The sequence below is a fragment of the Onychomys torridus genome, chromosome 23, assembly GCF_903995425.1.
Source record: "Onychomys torridus chromosome 23, mOncTor1.1, whole genome shotgun sequence".
NCBI classification, from domain to species: Eukaryota; Metazoa; Chordata; class Mammalia; order Rodentia; family Cricetidae; genus Onychomys; species Onychomys torridus.
This window is the reverse complement of record NC_050465.1, coordinates 41,725,312-41,742,334: the sequence shown is the minus strand read 5'-3', so window position 1 is coordinate 41,742,334 and position 17,023 is coordinate 41,725,312. Positions and strand designations below refer to the sequence as shown.

The following is a 17,023-nucleotide window of genomic DNA, read 5'->3' as shown; positions in this document are numbered from 1 at the left end:
GAGTTCTAGGCCAGCCTGTGCTAGGTAGAGAGACTGCTTCACAAGAGAGAGAGGGAGAGAGGAGAGAGAAGAGAGGGAGAAAGAGAGGGAGGGAAGGAGAGGGATAGGGAGAGAGGGGGAGGGAGGGAGGGAGAGAGAGAGAGAGAGAGAGAGAGAGAGAGAGAGAGAGAGAGAGAGAGAAGAGAGAAGGGAGGAAGAAAGGAGAGGGAGAGGGAGGGGAGATGATTTGAACATTGTTGATGTCCTGTTTGACCTGAAACTATAAAACTTAAACTCTTTCCCGCCAGTTTGACCTCTCATTAAGACTTTTGGCTCCTGTCTGCTTTGCGTTATGTTAACCACGGGTGGGTTTTTCTATGCAGTTAAAGGCTCAAGACCAAAATTTTGAAACCTGATCAACAGCCATCGTCCTGTTTATGATCTTTCACCACAAATTGTCTGTGAGGCTGTGTCTTATTAATCACGCCTCAAAGAGCAGAAGCACTTCACTGTAGCTTTGTGCAGAGGGAAGCTTCCCTGCCTTCATTTACCCTCCTGGAAGATAGTGCAGGGCGGCAATCACCTCTGCGGATGGGAGCATTATGCGACTGTTTACCCCATCATTCAAGTCAGTGGGTGGTATTCAAGTGCTGCATCCCGCCCTCCTAGTGGTTGGGGAGTTCAGGGCTGCAGGAGAGGTCCTCTAAAGAAGCCAGAGCTACCTCTCAGATGAGATTCCGAAATCACATGAAAGGGTTCCCATCCTAGCAACCCTCAAAAAATACATAGAAACACATCTGTCCCTTATTTTTTCAGCTTGCTTTATGGTGAGTCACTAAAGTTCTTAAAACCATACAATTACACATGCTAACAGCAGGGGAAAGGAGAAGATAATAAACCTGGCAGGGATAATTCAACCAAACCATGCATATCCGTGGTTTATATCAATGAGGGAGATTTAAGAATTCTTTCAAGATATGTGTGCAGAAGTATATGCACACACACATACACAAAGCCCTCAGACAAAAATGCTATGAAACTGTGCATGTACACACTCAAACACATGAGCACACACATTCACCCCTGCTGTCTCTAATATGTTCAAAGGTGAATGTAAATAGCATTTTATTGAAGAAATGTAAAGTGATTATGGACAGAATAAGTGGAATTCACTTTCATGCCCTAGGTTATCATACTCTCATTATTTGATAAAGAAACATTTCCTCCTGTGAGAATTATAATAAAATACATTTAAAAGTTTAAGAACCAAGGAATACTGATGGCCTCTCAAGCATTGATTTCTTAAAGAAAATGAATAGGCCAACTCATTATGTGTACATGATTTCTCATGACACTGTTTTATTTGCTATACTCCCACTATATATTATATAAATTTTAATATATACAAGTACATACACATTACACACACACACACACACACACACACACACATACACACACACATTTGTGATTTGCTCTGAAGCCAAGTTTTGAGAAAATATCTAGAGATTAAAACACGATGGAAGATTATCTACACCCTGTGAACAAGTGGAGGCATAGAACTAAATATAGATACACTATCTCTTGGGAGAAGAAATCCACATAGCATTTGATCCCAGAGTGCTCTTTCAAGGTATTCCACTTTTCAGATGTTAATAGAAGAGATTTAGAGGTACACAGGAGATCCTAATTCCCTAAGGTTGCCTATCTGAGACTCTTAGATTTTTAACATTTATGCTTGTGTGTGTTCATATGCATTTGTGTGCACATGTGTGTGTGGAGGTCAGAGGACAACCTCAGGCATCCTTCATCAATCATCACCCGCTTTTACTTTTGAGACTGGTCTAGAACTTGGTCTTACTGGTCTGGAACTTGGTAACTAGGCTAGGCTGGCTTGCCAGTGAGTCCCATAGGTCCACCTGCCTTCATATCCTCAAGCACTTGGATTACAAATGTGTTCCATCATGCCTGACTTTAAATTTTTTTGTTTTATTTGATTTTTACTTATATACATGCACTTGTGTGTGTATGTACGTGTGTGTGGTGTGTTTCTGTGTGTATGTGTGTGTGGTGTGTTTCTATGTGTATGTGTGTGTGGTGTATTTCTGTGTGCATGTGTGTGTGTGTGATCTGTCTCTGTGTGCATATGTGTGCGATCTGTTTCTCTCTGTGTGTGGTATGTCTCTGTGTGCATGTGTGTGTGATCTGTCTCTTTCTTTCTCTCTGTGGGGTGTCTGTGTGTGCATGTGTGTGTGGGGTGTCTCTGTGTGCATGTGTGTGTGATCTGTCTCTCTCTCTGTGTGCATGTGTGTGATCTCTCTCTCTCTCTCTCTCTCTCTCTCTCTTTCTCTCTCTGGTATGTTTCTGTGTGTATGTGTGTGTGATCTCTCTCTCTGTGGGGTGTCTCTGTGTGCATGTGTGTGTGGGGTGTCTCTGTGTGCATGTGTGTGTGATCTGTCTCTCTCTCTGTGTGCATGTGTGTGTGATCTGTCTCTCTCTGTGGTATGTCTCTGTGTGCATGTGTGTGTGATCTGTCTCTTTCTCTCTCTCTGTGGGGTGTCTCTGTGTGCATGTGTGTGTGGGGGTGTCTCTGTGTGCATGTGTGTGTGATCTGTCTCTCTCTCTCTGTGTATGTGTGTGTGATCTCTCTCTCTCTGTGGGGTGTCTCTGTGTGCATGTGTGTGTGGGGTGTCTCTGTGTGCATGTATGTGTGATCTGTCTCTCTCTCTCTGTGGTATGTCTCTGTGTGCATGTGTGTGTGATCTGTCTCTTTCTCTTTCTCTGTGGGGTGTCTCTGTGTGCATGTGTGTGTGTGGTGTCTCTGTGTGCATGTGTGTGTGATCTGTCTCTCTCTCTCTGTGTATGTGTGTGTGATATGTCTTTTTCTCTCTGTGGGGTGTCTCCGTGTGCATGTGTGTGTGATCTGTCTCTCTGTGTGTGGTGTCTCTGTGTGCATGTATGTACCTGCTGTTGTTAGATGAGGGTTTTGGATGAGCTGAAACTGGAGTTACAGGTGATGGCGACATGTCTGAAGTAGGTGCTGGTCTTCTTGAAGAGCAGCGAGCCAGCATCACTGGCCCCCATTGAAATGTGACTTCTGAGGTTCAAATTCAGGGTGTCATGCCTGAAAAACAGGTGCTTTACAACTGAACACCTCCCCAGCCCTAATGTTTATCCTTACAAAGTAGTTCCCTCAGTGTTTTTGTTTAAGCCCTCAGCCAGTATGGAATAAGAAATCCAAATCTAGATTTTTCAATGACTAATTGTTTTGCATTTAAAATTTAAAAAATTCTTAAAAATTTACATTTATTTAAATTTTGTATATTTAAAATTATATATTTAAAAACAGTTGACAAAAATCTAAAATGCTTAGATCTTTTTTCATAAAGCCCATCTCATTCTCCACATCTTTACCTCATATCTTCATTCTTGTTGTTTGTAATAAAATAGTGTATTAAGTTAATTTTTTTAACCTGGATCTCTTTTGGGAGTGAGTCCCAGACCCACAAGAGATTATACATTCATATATGTGTTTATTAAGCATATACATGTAAGATATACATATGCACACACACTATACATCATTTTAATAGTCTTAGGAGATTACTATGTCCTGAAGTTGTTTATCTACATCCATCATTGATATGTACTGCTGTTACTTTCATGCATCCAAATGCTCACAATTACATAACACATTGATCCTAGAATATTTTAAGGCACATTTTTTTCCACCCCAAATATGATTAAGATCTTAGTTTAGTGTCATTTTTAAATTCAGAGTGCTTTTATTCCTTTCCTCGATTAAGAGGAGAGAGAGAGAGAGAGAGAGAGAGAGAGAGAGAGAGAGAAAGGTGGGTAGGATAGACTGCTCAGAGAAAAGATATTATACATGAATTTGAATTCAGGATACAAGGACACATTAAATATGAATCCACCCTAGACACTGTATCCTAAATGTATTTTATTTTATACACATTCCCTAGTTTCAATAAGTTCTCCATGTGATATACATTCAATTGATACCTTTCCTTTGGCATTATGTTTTCAATGCTTGTAATTGAGATTAAAGGTTAATTAAAACGTTACAAACATTCTGAGTTCATGACAACCTGGGAAGTGCTGCCAAGTGGACGGCCTTAGTCAGGCTCCAGCTCTGGCCTATTCAGCTAACAGTTTTGAGAGACCATGAGAGGTGTCTGTTAGTACCAACACCAACACGCACCCTCATTCTCTTTGCTAAAGTCAGCCATATGGCTGAATCTAGTGGGGTGGGGAAAAGCCTCATGGGAGCAAAGTCAGTGCTTTCTGAAGCACAAAACAGCCTTCCACGGAGCAGACTCCAGGGTTTTAGCATAGTTTGAGAGTTCCATGTTGTACTTATTGGGGCTAGTGTTAGGACCCCGACTTCTCACAGACGGCTATCTTCGTTTACATTTAAAAAGCTATTTGAATTCTTAGATTTAGCGGATTAATTACTATGACTATGTAAAAGTCACCACGTTTAGTCATTTTATACACCGGCCCTTCAGTACGTTGGTGTTTTCATGGGTGAGGAGTTCAGCAGAGCTTAGCTTTTAGTCAAGCATGCAGAGGCTGGGGTAAATTTGCCATTCTAACTGTGATCTTTCCAGGAGGTGGGCCAGGCAGGACACAGGAAGAAATTCAGCTACACATAGGCCTACCTTCACATTCGCATGTCCACGACATTTGGTCCTGTGTGCTTACACAACTGAGGACTCTGCTGTCTTGCTGATTTGGTTATTCTCAGCTCCTAAGACCATTAGACCATTAAAGTTCATTGCCATATAGACTGTGCATAGGTCCCTCACAACAGACATGTCCTTCCTCAAATGCAACTGAATACTCCCAGTCAGAATGTCAATGGCTCTTCATTGCCTTTTGTTAAACCCAAAGTTAACCTGTAAGCCCCACCTTCCCAAAGACTGGGTAACTTCCTGGAATTCTGGAAATTGTAGTTCTTGGAAAATAACAACAAAGCCTCATGGGAAAATATGGTGGCCTATGTGTTTTGCTGATATAAGCCCCGCCAAGAAGTGTCTTGGGGCCACTTTCCTGGAAAGTTTCCAGATGATGGTCCTGACCAAATTCCTTCTTGGTCAGTATTAAATATTTTAATCAAAGCTTGCTTAAGTTGGCCCAAACGGTAGAACTGTTTTTTTCTGGCCAATTTCAGCATTGCCACTTTCCCACATAGTCTAAGGGAGTGTCAATCCACACCTCTGCCAAACAGGGAGCTAGAAGCAAAGAGTGGGTTATGGAGCATCATCTTCCATTTTGGCCAATGAAAGAGCAGAACCTCCCAACCAAAATGATCCCATCCACCTTCAGAAATTCTGCCTTCTCTGTGAGTAGCCCTCACACAAGACGTTGGAAGTTGTAGGACATCCATCAATGAGTGATGGCCAGTTTAAACCTTCTAATGACTGACTCCCATTCTCAGAGATCCTGGGGGAATCTTAATCTGAACCCCTTAAATGTCATCAATGATACCATGGGTGTAGAAGTGAGTAGTTTCTTGAGAAAAGAAAAGAAAAGTGGGGAAAAAACCCCAACGGTAACACCTAGGTTTAAAATCATGCCCAGCTCATGTTTGACAATCCTTCTGATAGCCCAAATACTATAAATTTAGTTGACGATAACAGAACAGATGGAAAAACATATGGCTCGTAGGTAGTGTGTGGTGGTTGGTATTTGAGATACATTAGGGGAATTTATTTTATTTTGTCTCTTTCCTTGTGTAACTTTGTGATATTTTATCAAGTGGATTTTATATGCCTTTTGACTTATTTCTATAGTAGTATTAAACTCTTTGTGACTCAATCACACCATTTTAGATAGTTGGTTTTATAGCCACTTCAGAGTATGTATTTAAATACCTAGGCATAACCTTCATTCAGAAAAAGATTCCTTAGTTGTTGACAATCTGTGGGCAGAGATTATACATGTGAAAGAGGTGAACATTTATGGAGACTAATTCAAGCAAAGTTTATTAAAGATGGTCCTTTTAACTGAGATTTAGATTAGAATCTATGTCTAAAAGTGTACCCAAACCCCATATGTCTAGATTTAATATTGATCTTTGCAATTTCACATTTTTGAAAGAAAACTTGGGTTTAAAAAAAATCAGATGTGCTTAAAATACTATGTTTTCATCCTGTTAGGGAAATTTAATGTGCAGAAAAAAAAAAAGACACAAACACATTTGTTTATGTATGACCTTCAGCTTGATTTGGTTTTAGGCTAGACAGTGGCCCTCAGAACCTTGTATCACTTTGAAGTTTATCTGGATTGAAACACAACTTCCTGATGCTTGCCTGTTAGCAATTTTGTAGCTTTTTTATTTTTTTTAAAGCTAAGTGTTTACTTTTTAAAGGATTTTTTTTTTTTAAACACAACGGACATGATGAAAAAAGATATTTCTCCTAAGAGGGAATAAAGGTACAGGTTGAATGGAACATACTTTAAATAAGTATTGTGAGAAACTCTGTAGCCGCTGGTTGTTTAACGGTAAGCCTGTATTGAAGTCGCTTAATCTTGAATTCTTGGTAAATTTTCTTCTGTCAGACTCTTTCAGTTTCTCCTTGTGATGTTTTTCCCTTTGCCTTTCCTCTGGCATCACTATATGGATCTCATATTTCTGGTTATCTTTGGGAGTGAAACACTGTCTTTGGATTTTGCACATGTAACTTCTCCCTTGATGAATTTTATTAGTTTTCTTGATTAACCTATAGTTTAAGCTTGCGTTTACATATACAAAACCCACTAAACTGAGCGAGAAGAAATGGGGCCATAGTAAATCGATTCCCCTGCAAACACCTGTATAACATGCTTTTCTGGCTCCCTCTTAATAATAGACATCAAAGAGTAGATATTACATCTAGGCAAATTTTACACTTCCAATTAAGATACATTCAGGTTGAACCAATTGCTAGTGTTTACTTTGAATTATTATAAAATAAACATGCTTTACACTTTTTTGAAAAATAGATTTTTGGAGCAGTTTCATGCTCTTAATGCAGTGCATAGGAAGGTGCAGACATCTCGTACTCCTTTCTCTATCCTTTCTGTCACTATCCTTCACTGGAGCTCTGCATTTCTAATAGTTGATTTAAAAAATATGTGGCTAATGATTACCACCTAAGGACACTCCTTTGGGTTTGTGTGTCGAATTGCTTTAGAGAGAAGTCTAACGCTGTTTGCCTACCACTGCGGTATCATACAGGATGTTTTCACCAATCCTACACAGCCTCTGTGCATCCCCTACTTCTCAGCAGCCCTAAAACAACTCATCTTTTTGTTTGTTTGCTTGTTTGTTTTTAGTTAACACCATCTCCACATTTTGACATTTTCAAAATGTTCAGAATGCCAGATCCACTCACTCACTTAGGGACATCTTGGTTGCTTTCAAGTTTCGGCAATTTTGAGTAAAACTACCAAAAACATCCGCAAGCAAGCTTTTACGTGGACCTAAGTTGTCAGCTCCTTGGGATATTCAGCTCCATTCAATAAGAATACATTTCGTGATGTTGTAAGAAGCTGCCAAACTGTCTTGCAAAGTGACTATAATATTTGAATTCTCACTAGCAGTGGGCAAGAATCCCAGTTATTCCAGAGCCATCACAGTCAATGGGAAGATGCAAAGGCCACTCCGGCATCCCTTTAACCTCCCTCTAAGAAAGCGACATGATGCACAATTAGCAGCATCCTTTGGCTCCTGCCAGTGTTCTGGACTGGGGCGGTTGTACTCGACATTGTAGTACCTACCTCATTGCTGTTTTGATTTTCAATTCTCAGATGAACTATGATGCAACCTCCTTACATTCTCATTTATTCTCTTTGCTTGTTCACTAGGGAAGTGTCTCTGTTAGTTTTTTGTTTGTTTGTTTGTTTGTTTGTTGTTGTTTCTGTTTTTTTCGAGACAGGGTTTCTCCATGCAGTTTTGGTGCCTGTTCTGGATCTTGCTCGGTAGACCAGGCTGGCCTCGAACTCACAGAGATCCGCCTGGCTCTGCCTCCCAAGTGCCCGGCTCTCTGTTAGTTTTTTAATTGTTTTCAAATTGGGCTTTTTTTTTCTTATTGTTGAGTTTCATGATTTTTTTTTAATGCATCATTTATCATATACATCTTTTACAAATTCTTCCCTCTACTTTGTGGCTTGTCTCGTCCTCTTGACTGTGACTTTTGTCTAGATGAAGTCCACTTTATCAACTTTTGTGGCCTGTGACTTTGGTGTTAGATCTTTAAAAAAAAAAAAAAAATCTCTAAAATTAAGGTCATTTAGGTATTTCCAATGTTTTTTTTTTTTTGAATCTCATAGTCTCTCATTCACATTGAGGTCTGTGATGCAGCTTTAGTGAGTTTTTGTGAAGCAAGTAATTTCCTGTCTATATTTTTTCTCTTTGCCCCTCTCCCTCTCAGTGCTCAATCGTTTTGGACATCCAGTTGTTTCAGCATCACTTGTGGGAAAGATTCAGAGTCTGGAAATCTTGCAGTCAGTCATGCCACAGCTCATTTGACCCCACTTCCAGGCAAGCACCATTTCTACTTGGCTAAGTCATGTGTGTGTTTTTAATAAACGAACCCTATCACAAAAATGCAAAGTCAGTTGGCAATCTCTGATCATTTGTACACTCGGTGACTGCCCACAGCTCTTCCCCGTTTCTCTGTGTCACAGCAAGCCTGGCATCACCGACTTCACCTCAGCTCCCGGTCCAGGCAAAAGGCCAGCCTGTTTCGTTAAGTTGTCCCATAGTTTTCCTAGTCTCGTGTTTACTCCGTGTGTTTCAAAGATGGATGTAGCTCCCATCTAATTCCCTTCCCTCCGTGAAGATGAGTAGGTTAATTAATACCTGCCTGATGAGGTTGAGTCCCACTAACGGTTTATAAAAATTATGGTAAGGCCACTGTCTAGAACCTTCTTAATTTATTTGTGAAATAGTGTAGTGGGTAGCCATCCCAGCCTTGGCCTGGAAGTTCCAACCCCCATTGAGGCTTCGGTAATGGTCACGTCCACAAGGCGGGGCTGAGGAGGAAGCTGAAGACCCAGGATCGAGAGGAGAGGTCTCTCTTGGTTTCGGGACCTGGACGCTGGAGGTAGACGGAGCAGAGTTCTCCAGAGAACACCGCCAGACTGCACCATACCTTTGCCAGACCTTACAACCTATCCCTTCATTTATAAGTTACCCATAAAATAAACCTCCCTTTTAACTACATGGAGTTAATAATAATAACTTAATAATTTCACCAATAAAATAGCCTTCTTATAAGCCGTCTTCTAAATGGGCCCAGTAAGTGATGACTAGTTACTGCTTGACGGATGTCTAACGTGGTCCTCATGCAGCCTTTTTGGCAAATGACTTATGTGACCGACTTGTGAACCTGTTCCCACTATAAGTTGTTCTTGAGGTGGTGATGGTTCCATGTAATGTCTTATCTGCAGCTTCTTTCCCCATCCTGCTATGGCTGTCAGCACCCAGGCCTTTGTCAGATGAGTTAGGCATCTGTCACCCTGTTGACTCTATGCCCTGCTGTTGTGTTTGCTCTTAATATAAGCTAAAGCAGCTACAGACGGAGCCCTGGGTTTCATGATAAGCCCACTCGAAGCACATCTTTCCTTTTCCGTGCTGATGCCATGAATTTGGTATGCAATTGGGTTCATCTATTTCAGATTGATTTTGATTTTAGAGATTGCCTTTGTAATTTACTTGTCATAAACATAAACATATTTTTGTGATTTCAAAGCCATAACTCTGAAAAGGAAGACAGGGAGAGGAAAGCCATGATAAATATATTGTATGTTTTTTAAAATGTACATTAATCAGAGTCCTGCTTCCACCCCATCTGCCATACTCTGCACCCCAGGGTTATCATTTTCATTAATTTTGGCTTATATTACTAGTGCTTTTCTTATTTTTGCAAATATAATTAAATGTATGTATTTGTAAAGCTGTTTATTACTATACATATACATATATGAAATATTATACTTAAGAATGCAAGGATATCAGGGCTGGAGAAAATATTATATTTAAAAAGGTAAGTCTGTCAGGGCTGGAGAATGCTCAGAGCTTCAGAGTTCTGGTTGGACAGGGAGAGATGGCTGACAACTGAACTGCCATTTATACTCGCTGGAGAAGGAAAACTGGTTTCCTCCAATGGAGTGACAGTGGGTACATCAACCACTCCAGGGCAGGCCTTATGTTCAGGAGGAGTTGACAAATGTATAATGGACTCCACAGCTTTTTTTTTTTTTTTTTTCTGTGCTTTAATAGATTGGTGGTTTGTTTTGTTCTTTTGGGTGGTGTTTTATTTTATTTTCTTGGCTTTGGGGTTTTTGTTGTTGTACTGGGTTTTTGTTTGGTTTTTGAGAATGAACTTAAGGTTAGGTGGGTAGGGAGGAAGGAAATCTGGAAAGACTTGGGGGAGGGGAACAGTATGATCAAAATATATTTAAATTTAAAAATTGTTTTAAATAACAAAAGATACAATAAAAAAAGAAGGAAAAAAGAAAGTGTCTTTAGGCATGAGATTTTAAACTCTTCTTCAGTAAGGGGCTAGCTAACCTTTTGCTCTACAGGAAACATTTCTGCACAGGACAGGAATGCTTTTGGCATAATGTTGTTCCATGATGGCAGGAGCCCCAAAAGTCATCCTATGATGTCATAGCTGTCAGATTGACCACCTTTATGACGTCATTGCTTCCTCTCACCTGTGTAGGAATACTGAAGCTCCAAGGAAAGTGGCAGAGCCCAAAGCCCTTTGGATGTGAAGACTTTGTAGGAGACGTAAAGTGTGCAGGAGATGGCAGAGGCATCTTCAGAAACTCTGGATGCTTCCCCTCACGATTTGTCGACTGACTCAGAGACCTCCTCCAGCCATCCTTTGTGTGATGACACAGGTCAGAGAGACTCGGACTTATGGGCTATTATTGAGGAAAGTGCTTTTCAGATGCTGGCTCAGCGCTTCTTGATAAAGAGGCCGCCTCACACCCTCTGTGCTTCAGAGCCAGATGAAGACAGTAATTTATTCTCCATGACCTTTCCCAGAAAGCTTTGGAAGATAGTGGGAAGTGACAAATTTAAGTCTATTTGGTGGGATGAAGCTGGGACTTACATAGTCATCAACGAAGAACTCTTTAAAAAGGAAGTCTTGGAAAGAAAGGCCCCCTTCCGGATATTTGAAACTGATAGCATGAAAAGTTTGGTTCGACAGCTGAACCTGTACGGATTTAGGAAAATGAGACAGAATTTCCAGAGATCTGCTTCTCTCCCTGACTTCCTGGCTGAAGAGAAAGGAGTCTCTGCCTCGTGTAAGTTACAGTTCTACCAGAATCCAAACTTTCTGCGTGACTGCCCCCACCTTATGGAAAGAATGAAAAGGAGAATCGGGATAAAGACTGTATCCCGTGGGGCTGCTCCGGCACTGCCAGATTTCAAGAACAAACACTTCAGTCCAGACTTGGACAACATGGATGACCACAGTCTGGGTGTAGCTGTCCAAACCAGTGAAAGGAAACAATTGTCCGGTCCTAGCATTTCAAATGTGTATCTGAGACAGAAGCCTTCTACTTCCCATGGAGGTTCTGATACAATGGACGGGATCAGAAGGGACTTTTCTCTTGCAACATCGAGCTCCTTTAGAACACCTGAAGAAATTCTAACACGTCGCCCTGCTCCCTTAAATGAGGTGTCCCCTCTCCATGTGGACCCACAGAGAATCTACACCCAGGCAAACGACAACACTGTGAATTTCATTATAACCTCTATTGCTCAGAACCACAGGAATGCGTCTCATTTGTGGAACAGTTGTCTTGAAATGCAGGCAGAGCCTTCTCCTTTTCAACCTGGGTATCCTCATTTTTCATCCAGTTCATCTACGTACTCTGACTCAAAACAGATTGGTGAACCCAAGTTGCCAATATACAAGGAAAGGGTAGCGCCTGCTACCTTGGCATCCACATTGAATCATCACCCATCGCCATGATACCATCAGCTTTCTCATTACCAATACTCTACCTGGTTGTTTATGAAAACATTCAGCATAGCAGAGATTAGAATTCAAGTTGACAGTCACCTGGAGTGTGCCTGACATCATCAAAATAGAACAATAAAATTCTATGTGCACCTTAAAAAAACAAGGAGTACTGGCTGGTCTTCTAGAGCTCCGGAGTTTGATTCTCAGCACCCACATGGCAGCTAGAAACTCTCTGTAACTCAGTTCCAGTTTACTCAATACCCTCTACTGGCCTCCATGGGCAGTACATGCATGTGGTGTGCAGACATACATGCAGGCAAAACATATTCACTCACATAAAATGAAATACTTAATATATATATATGTATATATGTATATATAATGTGTGTGTGTATGTGTGTGTGTGTGTGTGTGTGTACAGGTAAATGCTGGAAACTGCAAATATATCTATGTATATGTATGTAGACTATACACATATATAAACACATAAACATATAATGCATATTAAATGTGATATATTTACATATGCACACATGGACACAGAAATGTTTTTAGATTTTGATTCTTTTCACTTTGCAAAATGCCAAAACATCACTCATCTTAGCATATAGTCTCTTTCATTTTTCTTTCATAAATGCACAGATGTAGTTCAGTTGGCTTTGGCCAGTGGGCCTATAGGCAATTTTTAATATTCTTCTGTTGTAGAGAGTACTGCAGTAAATTCACTTGTAGTCTTGTTTTTTTTTTCCTTTGGCTTTGAGTGGTTTAAAGTCTTAAACTTTAGGGTTCTATTTCCTGAATAATCTCTTTTCTAGGGAGGAAGAATAACACATTCATTTCATGAAGAACTTGGGACTATCATATTTAGTCTAAATTTACATCTCAACTTTTAGGTGGCCTCCATTTATAACGTTTCCTTATATTAAAATCATATAGGGTGGGGTCATACATAACCTGTGGCTTTTCTATAGCCCACAAATTTGGGGTATTGAATAGTGTATTTGTGGTTCATTGTGCTCGTTCTTATCTGTAATCTCCTCCTAATCATCTGTTTTTATGAGTCAAAGTGGATGTTGCCAAGCATTCTCTTGAATATTAATTGAGAAAATACTGATGAAATGTCTCTGTGTATGGTGCTGTGCAGGGCGTAAAGCTGTGAGTACTGTCTCTTGTGAGGCTCTGCTCTGTCTGGGGTTAGTCATGTTCCCTAGGCTAAGGTGCTTTGCGATTTTGGAAATCAGAATTTTTATCTGAAAAAATTGGAGCCATAACTCCTCCTTTGATTGTTTCATGGGACTCCGGGAAGAAGCAACCACAGTGACGAATGTGAAATAGCTTGCTAAAATATAAAGAGCTGTAAAATCTATAGAATAGTTATTGTTATGGTCGTAGTATATGCTCTTAAGTGTTTTGCTATTATCTCCCCCAACAGACTCAGCTGTCTGCAAAGCTTGAGTGGAGTCATTGTTCCTTTGATATTTCCTCCAAGCAGCTGCTGCAGAGGAACAGGCATGGGATTTATGAAACATTTTGTTTTACCGAGTCACATACCAAGGACCTCAAACTCAAATTTCTGTAGAGGCTCCACAGAGAACATAACCAGTAAGGTCATGGCAAAAAGTAGGAAGAAATTATAGCCAAACTAGAGACTGAGTTCCAAGCCTAAAGGTGTTCAAATTAGAGTTCACGAATATCACTGTACCGTGAACTGATATCGGGAAAGGTTGCATTCAGCAGTCTGTATGCTCACTGTGGAGATAGGTTTTATACCAAGGTTCTGTTTGGGAAAGGAACCTCTTCCTCCTTCGTAACCTGGATAACGTGAGTGATGTGGGTGTTGACCACAGTCAAATCAACACTGTAATAATCACTAAAGATGAAAACAGCAGCAGAAAGGGTTGTGGTCTGTTAAGCACAACTCTATTAGGCTGTAGGCTATGTTTAGTAGTAAATGTGTGGTTATGAGATTCACTTAATATATCCTCTGTTTTTACTAGTGAAATATAGAGCTATCTCCTTACAGCTTGTCTCAGACATGCCCTTTGTAAGCACTTTATTATGTGACGTGTTTTATTCACAAGCACCCCAGGGTCAGATGTTATTGTGCAGCTGCTTTGTACAAAAAAAAAATTGACTTTTCATTAAATTTTATTTGAGACAGGATCTTACTGTGTAGGCCTGGGCATTCTGAAAGCTACTGTGTAGATTAGATTGGACTCTAGCTCACAGAGATCTGCTTGCTTCTGCCTCCGGAATGCTGGCATTAAAGGCGTGCACCTGTCTGCTTCCTAGTCACTTTTACCTTGTAGATACTATCAAGTATACCTGGTCAGCCTTGATATTTCACCAGGCTCATAGGCATCCAGACCCCAGTCTGTCACTGACTTGTAGAAGAGTGTTCCAGCTCTTCTGCTACTCGGATACTCGGTTCTAGCTGTTCAGTTAGCATTGTCTGTAATTCCTTATTCTTCCTTGTCTTTCCAACTTGCTATTCCCTTACTATGTTTCACCTTGGAAACTTGTTGGAAAAGGCTGAGGTATGAATGGTTGAAATCCCCAAGTATGTGCATCTGAGAGGAGAAGGTTATCCATTCCCCTTGTGATTTTCAGCAGAGCTGTTCAAGCAGCCATCTCCCATGACTTTCTATAAGTCATTGAACTAAAAGATGTGCTTTTTTTAAAATTCTTTGGTCTTTGGCAAGCTTTACTTAATTTTCCCTACACATTTTTTGAAATAATAATAATAAAAAAAAAAGTCTTCTTTAAATGACTTGAAGTTTGGGAGGGACCTGGTGGGGGAAACCACACCCGCCTTAAGGATTCCACAAGGTTGATTGACTGACTAAGGCCTCATGATCCTGGAAAGCAGGAATGTTGTTGATGCAGTGTTGAATTATTGAGACTGTTGGGCCATTCCTTTCCCACATGTGACTGACCTAGCATCCACGCAGCTATCAGTAAAACCTTTTGCCACGTGTCAACAGACTATTATCTCCCACCAACCCGGAAGTTGAGAATGTCATCAGACAGCATGAGAACTGTAGGAGCGGTTCCTCCACTTTGCTGTCACCCATCTATCTGACGTCCCTCCAGTGTATCTGAAAAGCAACTTGACTTATGGCTCTGTTCTGTTTTATAAGTGCAAAGGCTTCAGGCAATGCTCGCCATATTGGAAGGTGCTGTTTGGAGCAATCTGGGTCTGTGTTCCTAGGCCATCCGTGGTCATTCAAGTTTGGGTTGGAGCAATCTGAATCTGTGTTCCTAGGCCATGGTCATGTATGTTTAGATTGAGAATGAATGCTCTCGTAATCTCTTTGAGTTGAGAGGTGTTTTACACCAACCAATTTGAATGTTCTTCACTCATTTCTTATCTCTTTCTGTTGGCTCGTCATACATTAGATTTGTATTTCCTAGTTTTTTTTTCTGGTTACATATTCTGCTAATGAGTTGCAAATGAACGTGATTGAGGCAAGTCATTTCTGAGCCACATCACTGATCTGCTTTTTTTTTTGCTTTTTGAGACAAGGTTTCTCCATGGGACAGCTCTGGCTCTCCTGGAACTCCCTTTGTAGACCAGGCTGGCCTCCAACTCATTGAGATCTGCCTGCCTCTGCCTCCCGAGTGCTGGGATTAAAGGCGTGTGCCACCGCCGCCAGGCACCGGTTTACTTTTGAGACACCCTTCAGTGTACTTTTGATTTGTCATCAGCTAACAATACTTGATGTTTTCTGAATTCCCCAAGGTATCTGGCTGTTGATCACTGTTAGTTTGTATTCTAATGCTGAGAGTTTAGAACGCTTTCCTATCTAAACAGCCTTGACCATCCTAAGTGATACAAAAGCAACCCACCACAAACCAAAGATCAGAGTCCTGCCTCACGCGCCAATTATGCTTCCTGCTGAGTAGTAGAGAGGGTACAAAGTTCTAAAAACAGAGCAAATCTGAAGAGAGTTTGGAACTTGCCTTGGGACTCAAAAGAAAAATAATACAAATCATTTAAAATGAGAAATCTTATCTGTCAGAGAAAGAACTCTCTACCTGATCATTTCACAGCTTAGCTTTGCTCACATTGCAACCAGGAAACAACAACAAAATTGCTCCCTGTGACAACATGAATATCTGGATAATATGTTTACACACTTTTCATCAGTCCTGCATTTCTGACACTTCCTATAGCTCGGAGTGAATGAGAATCCAGAGGGAAATAATGAATGGCTTCAGCCCTCATTCGTGTTGACTCAAAAGGAAATTTTTACATTTTCAGAGACTGAAGGCTGTCATTTGGGGCTATTGCTCAAGGATAAAGATATCCCACCAGGCGAAAGGGGAGTTCATGTTTTTGAGACATCTCTTCAATTTCCAGTTTGCAGGTGGACTGGAGGAGGCAGAGGGTTTCAATGTCTGGGTGATATCTCTCACTCAGGGACCCACACTCCCCCATGCTCAGCAGTGAGCAGAACTCTCAAAGGAGCCAACTGCCCACATGTCTTTTTGTCGTTGCTGAGACATTTTGGAAGAAAGCACTGAGGAGCTACTGCACCACCCCTGGAGAGGAGTGACTTTCATCTGTTACTTCTCTGTTTCCTGGGGTTCTGGGCTGTATGTTACTTTTGAAGATCTGGCCTTGGAAAAATATGATTTCTTCAGGAAAATAAATGCCAACTGGTACTATAAATGGTAACACGTACCAACTCGGGTGTGGCTTAGGTAGACCAAGATGGGAGATGAAGACAGGTTTCTAGATGTCAGAAGCACTCATGCCTTATTAGAGCTGTTTACAAAGTTTGACACTGATCCCCCGTCCTTTGCTGTTTGCTATCAAAACCATAGTTTCATGCCTATAGGCAAACACACTGCTGCTCTGGTTCACTCCCAACCCTCAGACTCTGGCGTTCTCATGGGAATTTTAGGGTCTTTTAAAAGGTAAGAAAGATGGAGAATTTAATGTACTACTACACTGCTCTTATTCCTTACAAACTATGACTGTGTCGTCCTATAAACTGAGAGATTTTCTTTTCAGTGTTGAAATAGAGATGACACTCCCACTAGCA

The 17,023-nt window shown here is 40.8% G+C and overlaps 1 protein-coding gene across 1 annotated transcript; it reads left to right on the top strand.

The window, feature by feature from the left end:
• The first annotated feature begins 10,799 nt into the window (after nucleotides 1-10,799).
• Nucleotides 10,800-11,981, top strand: LOC118573010 (heat shock transcription factor, Y-linked-like). Its single transcript, XM_036172992.1, has one exon. It carries the CDS (start codon nucleotides 10,800-10,802, stop codon nucleotides 11,979-11,981), a length of 1,182 nt encoding a protein of 393 aa, XP_036028885.1.
• The last annotated feature ends 5,042 nt before the right edge of the window (nucleotides 11,982-17,023 follow it).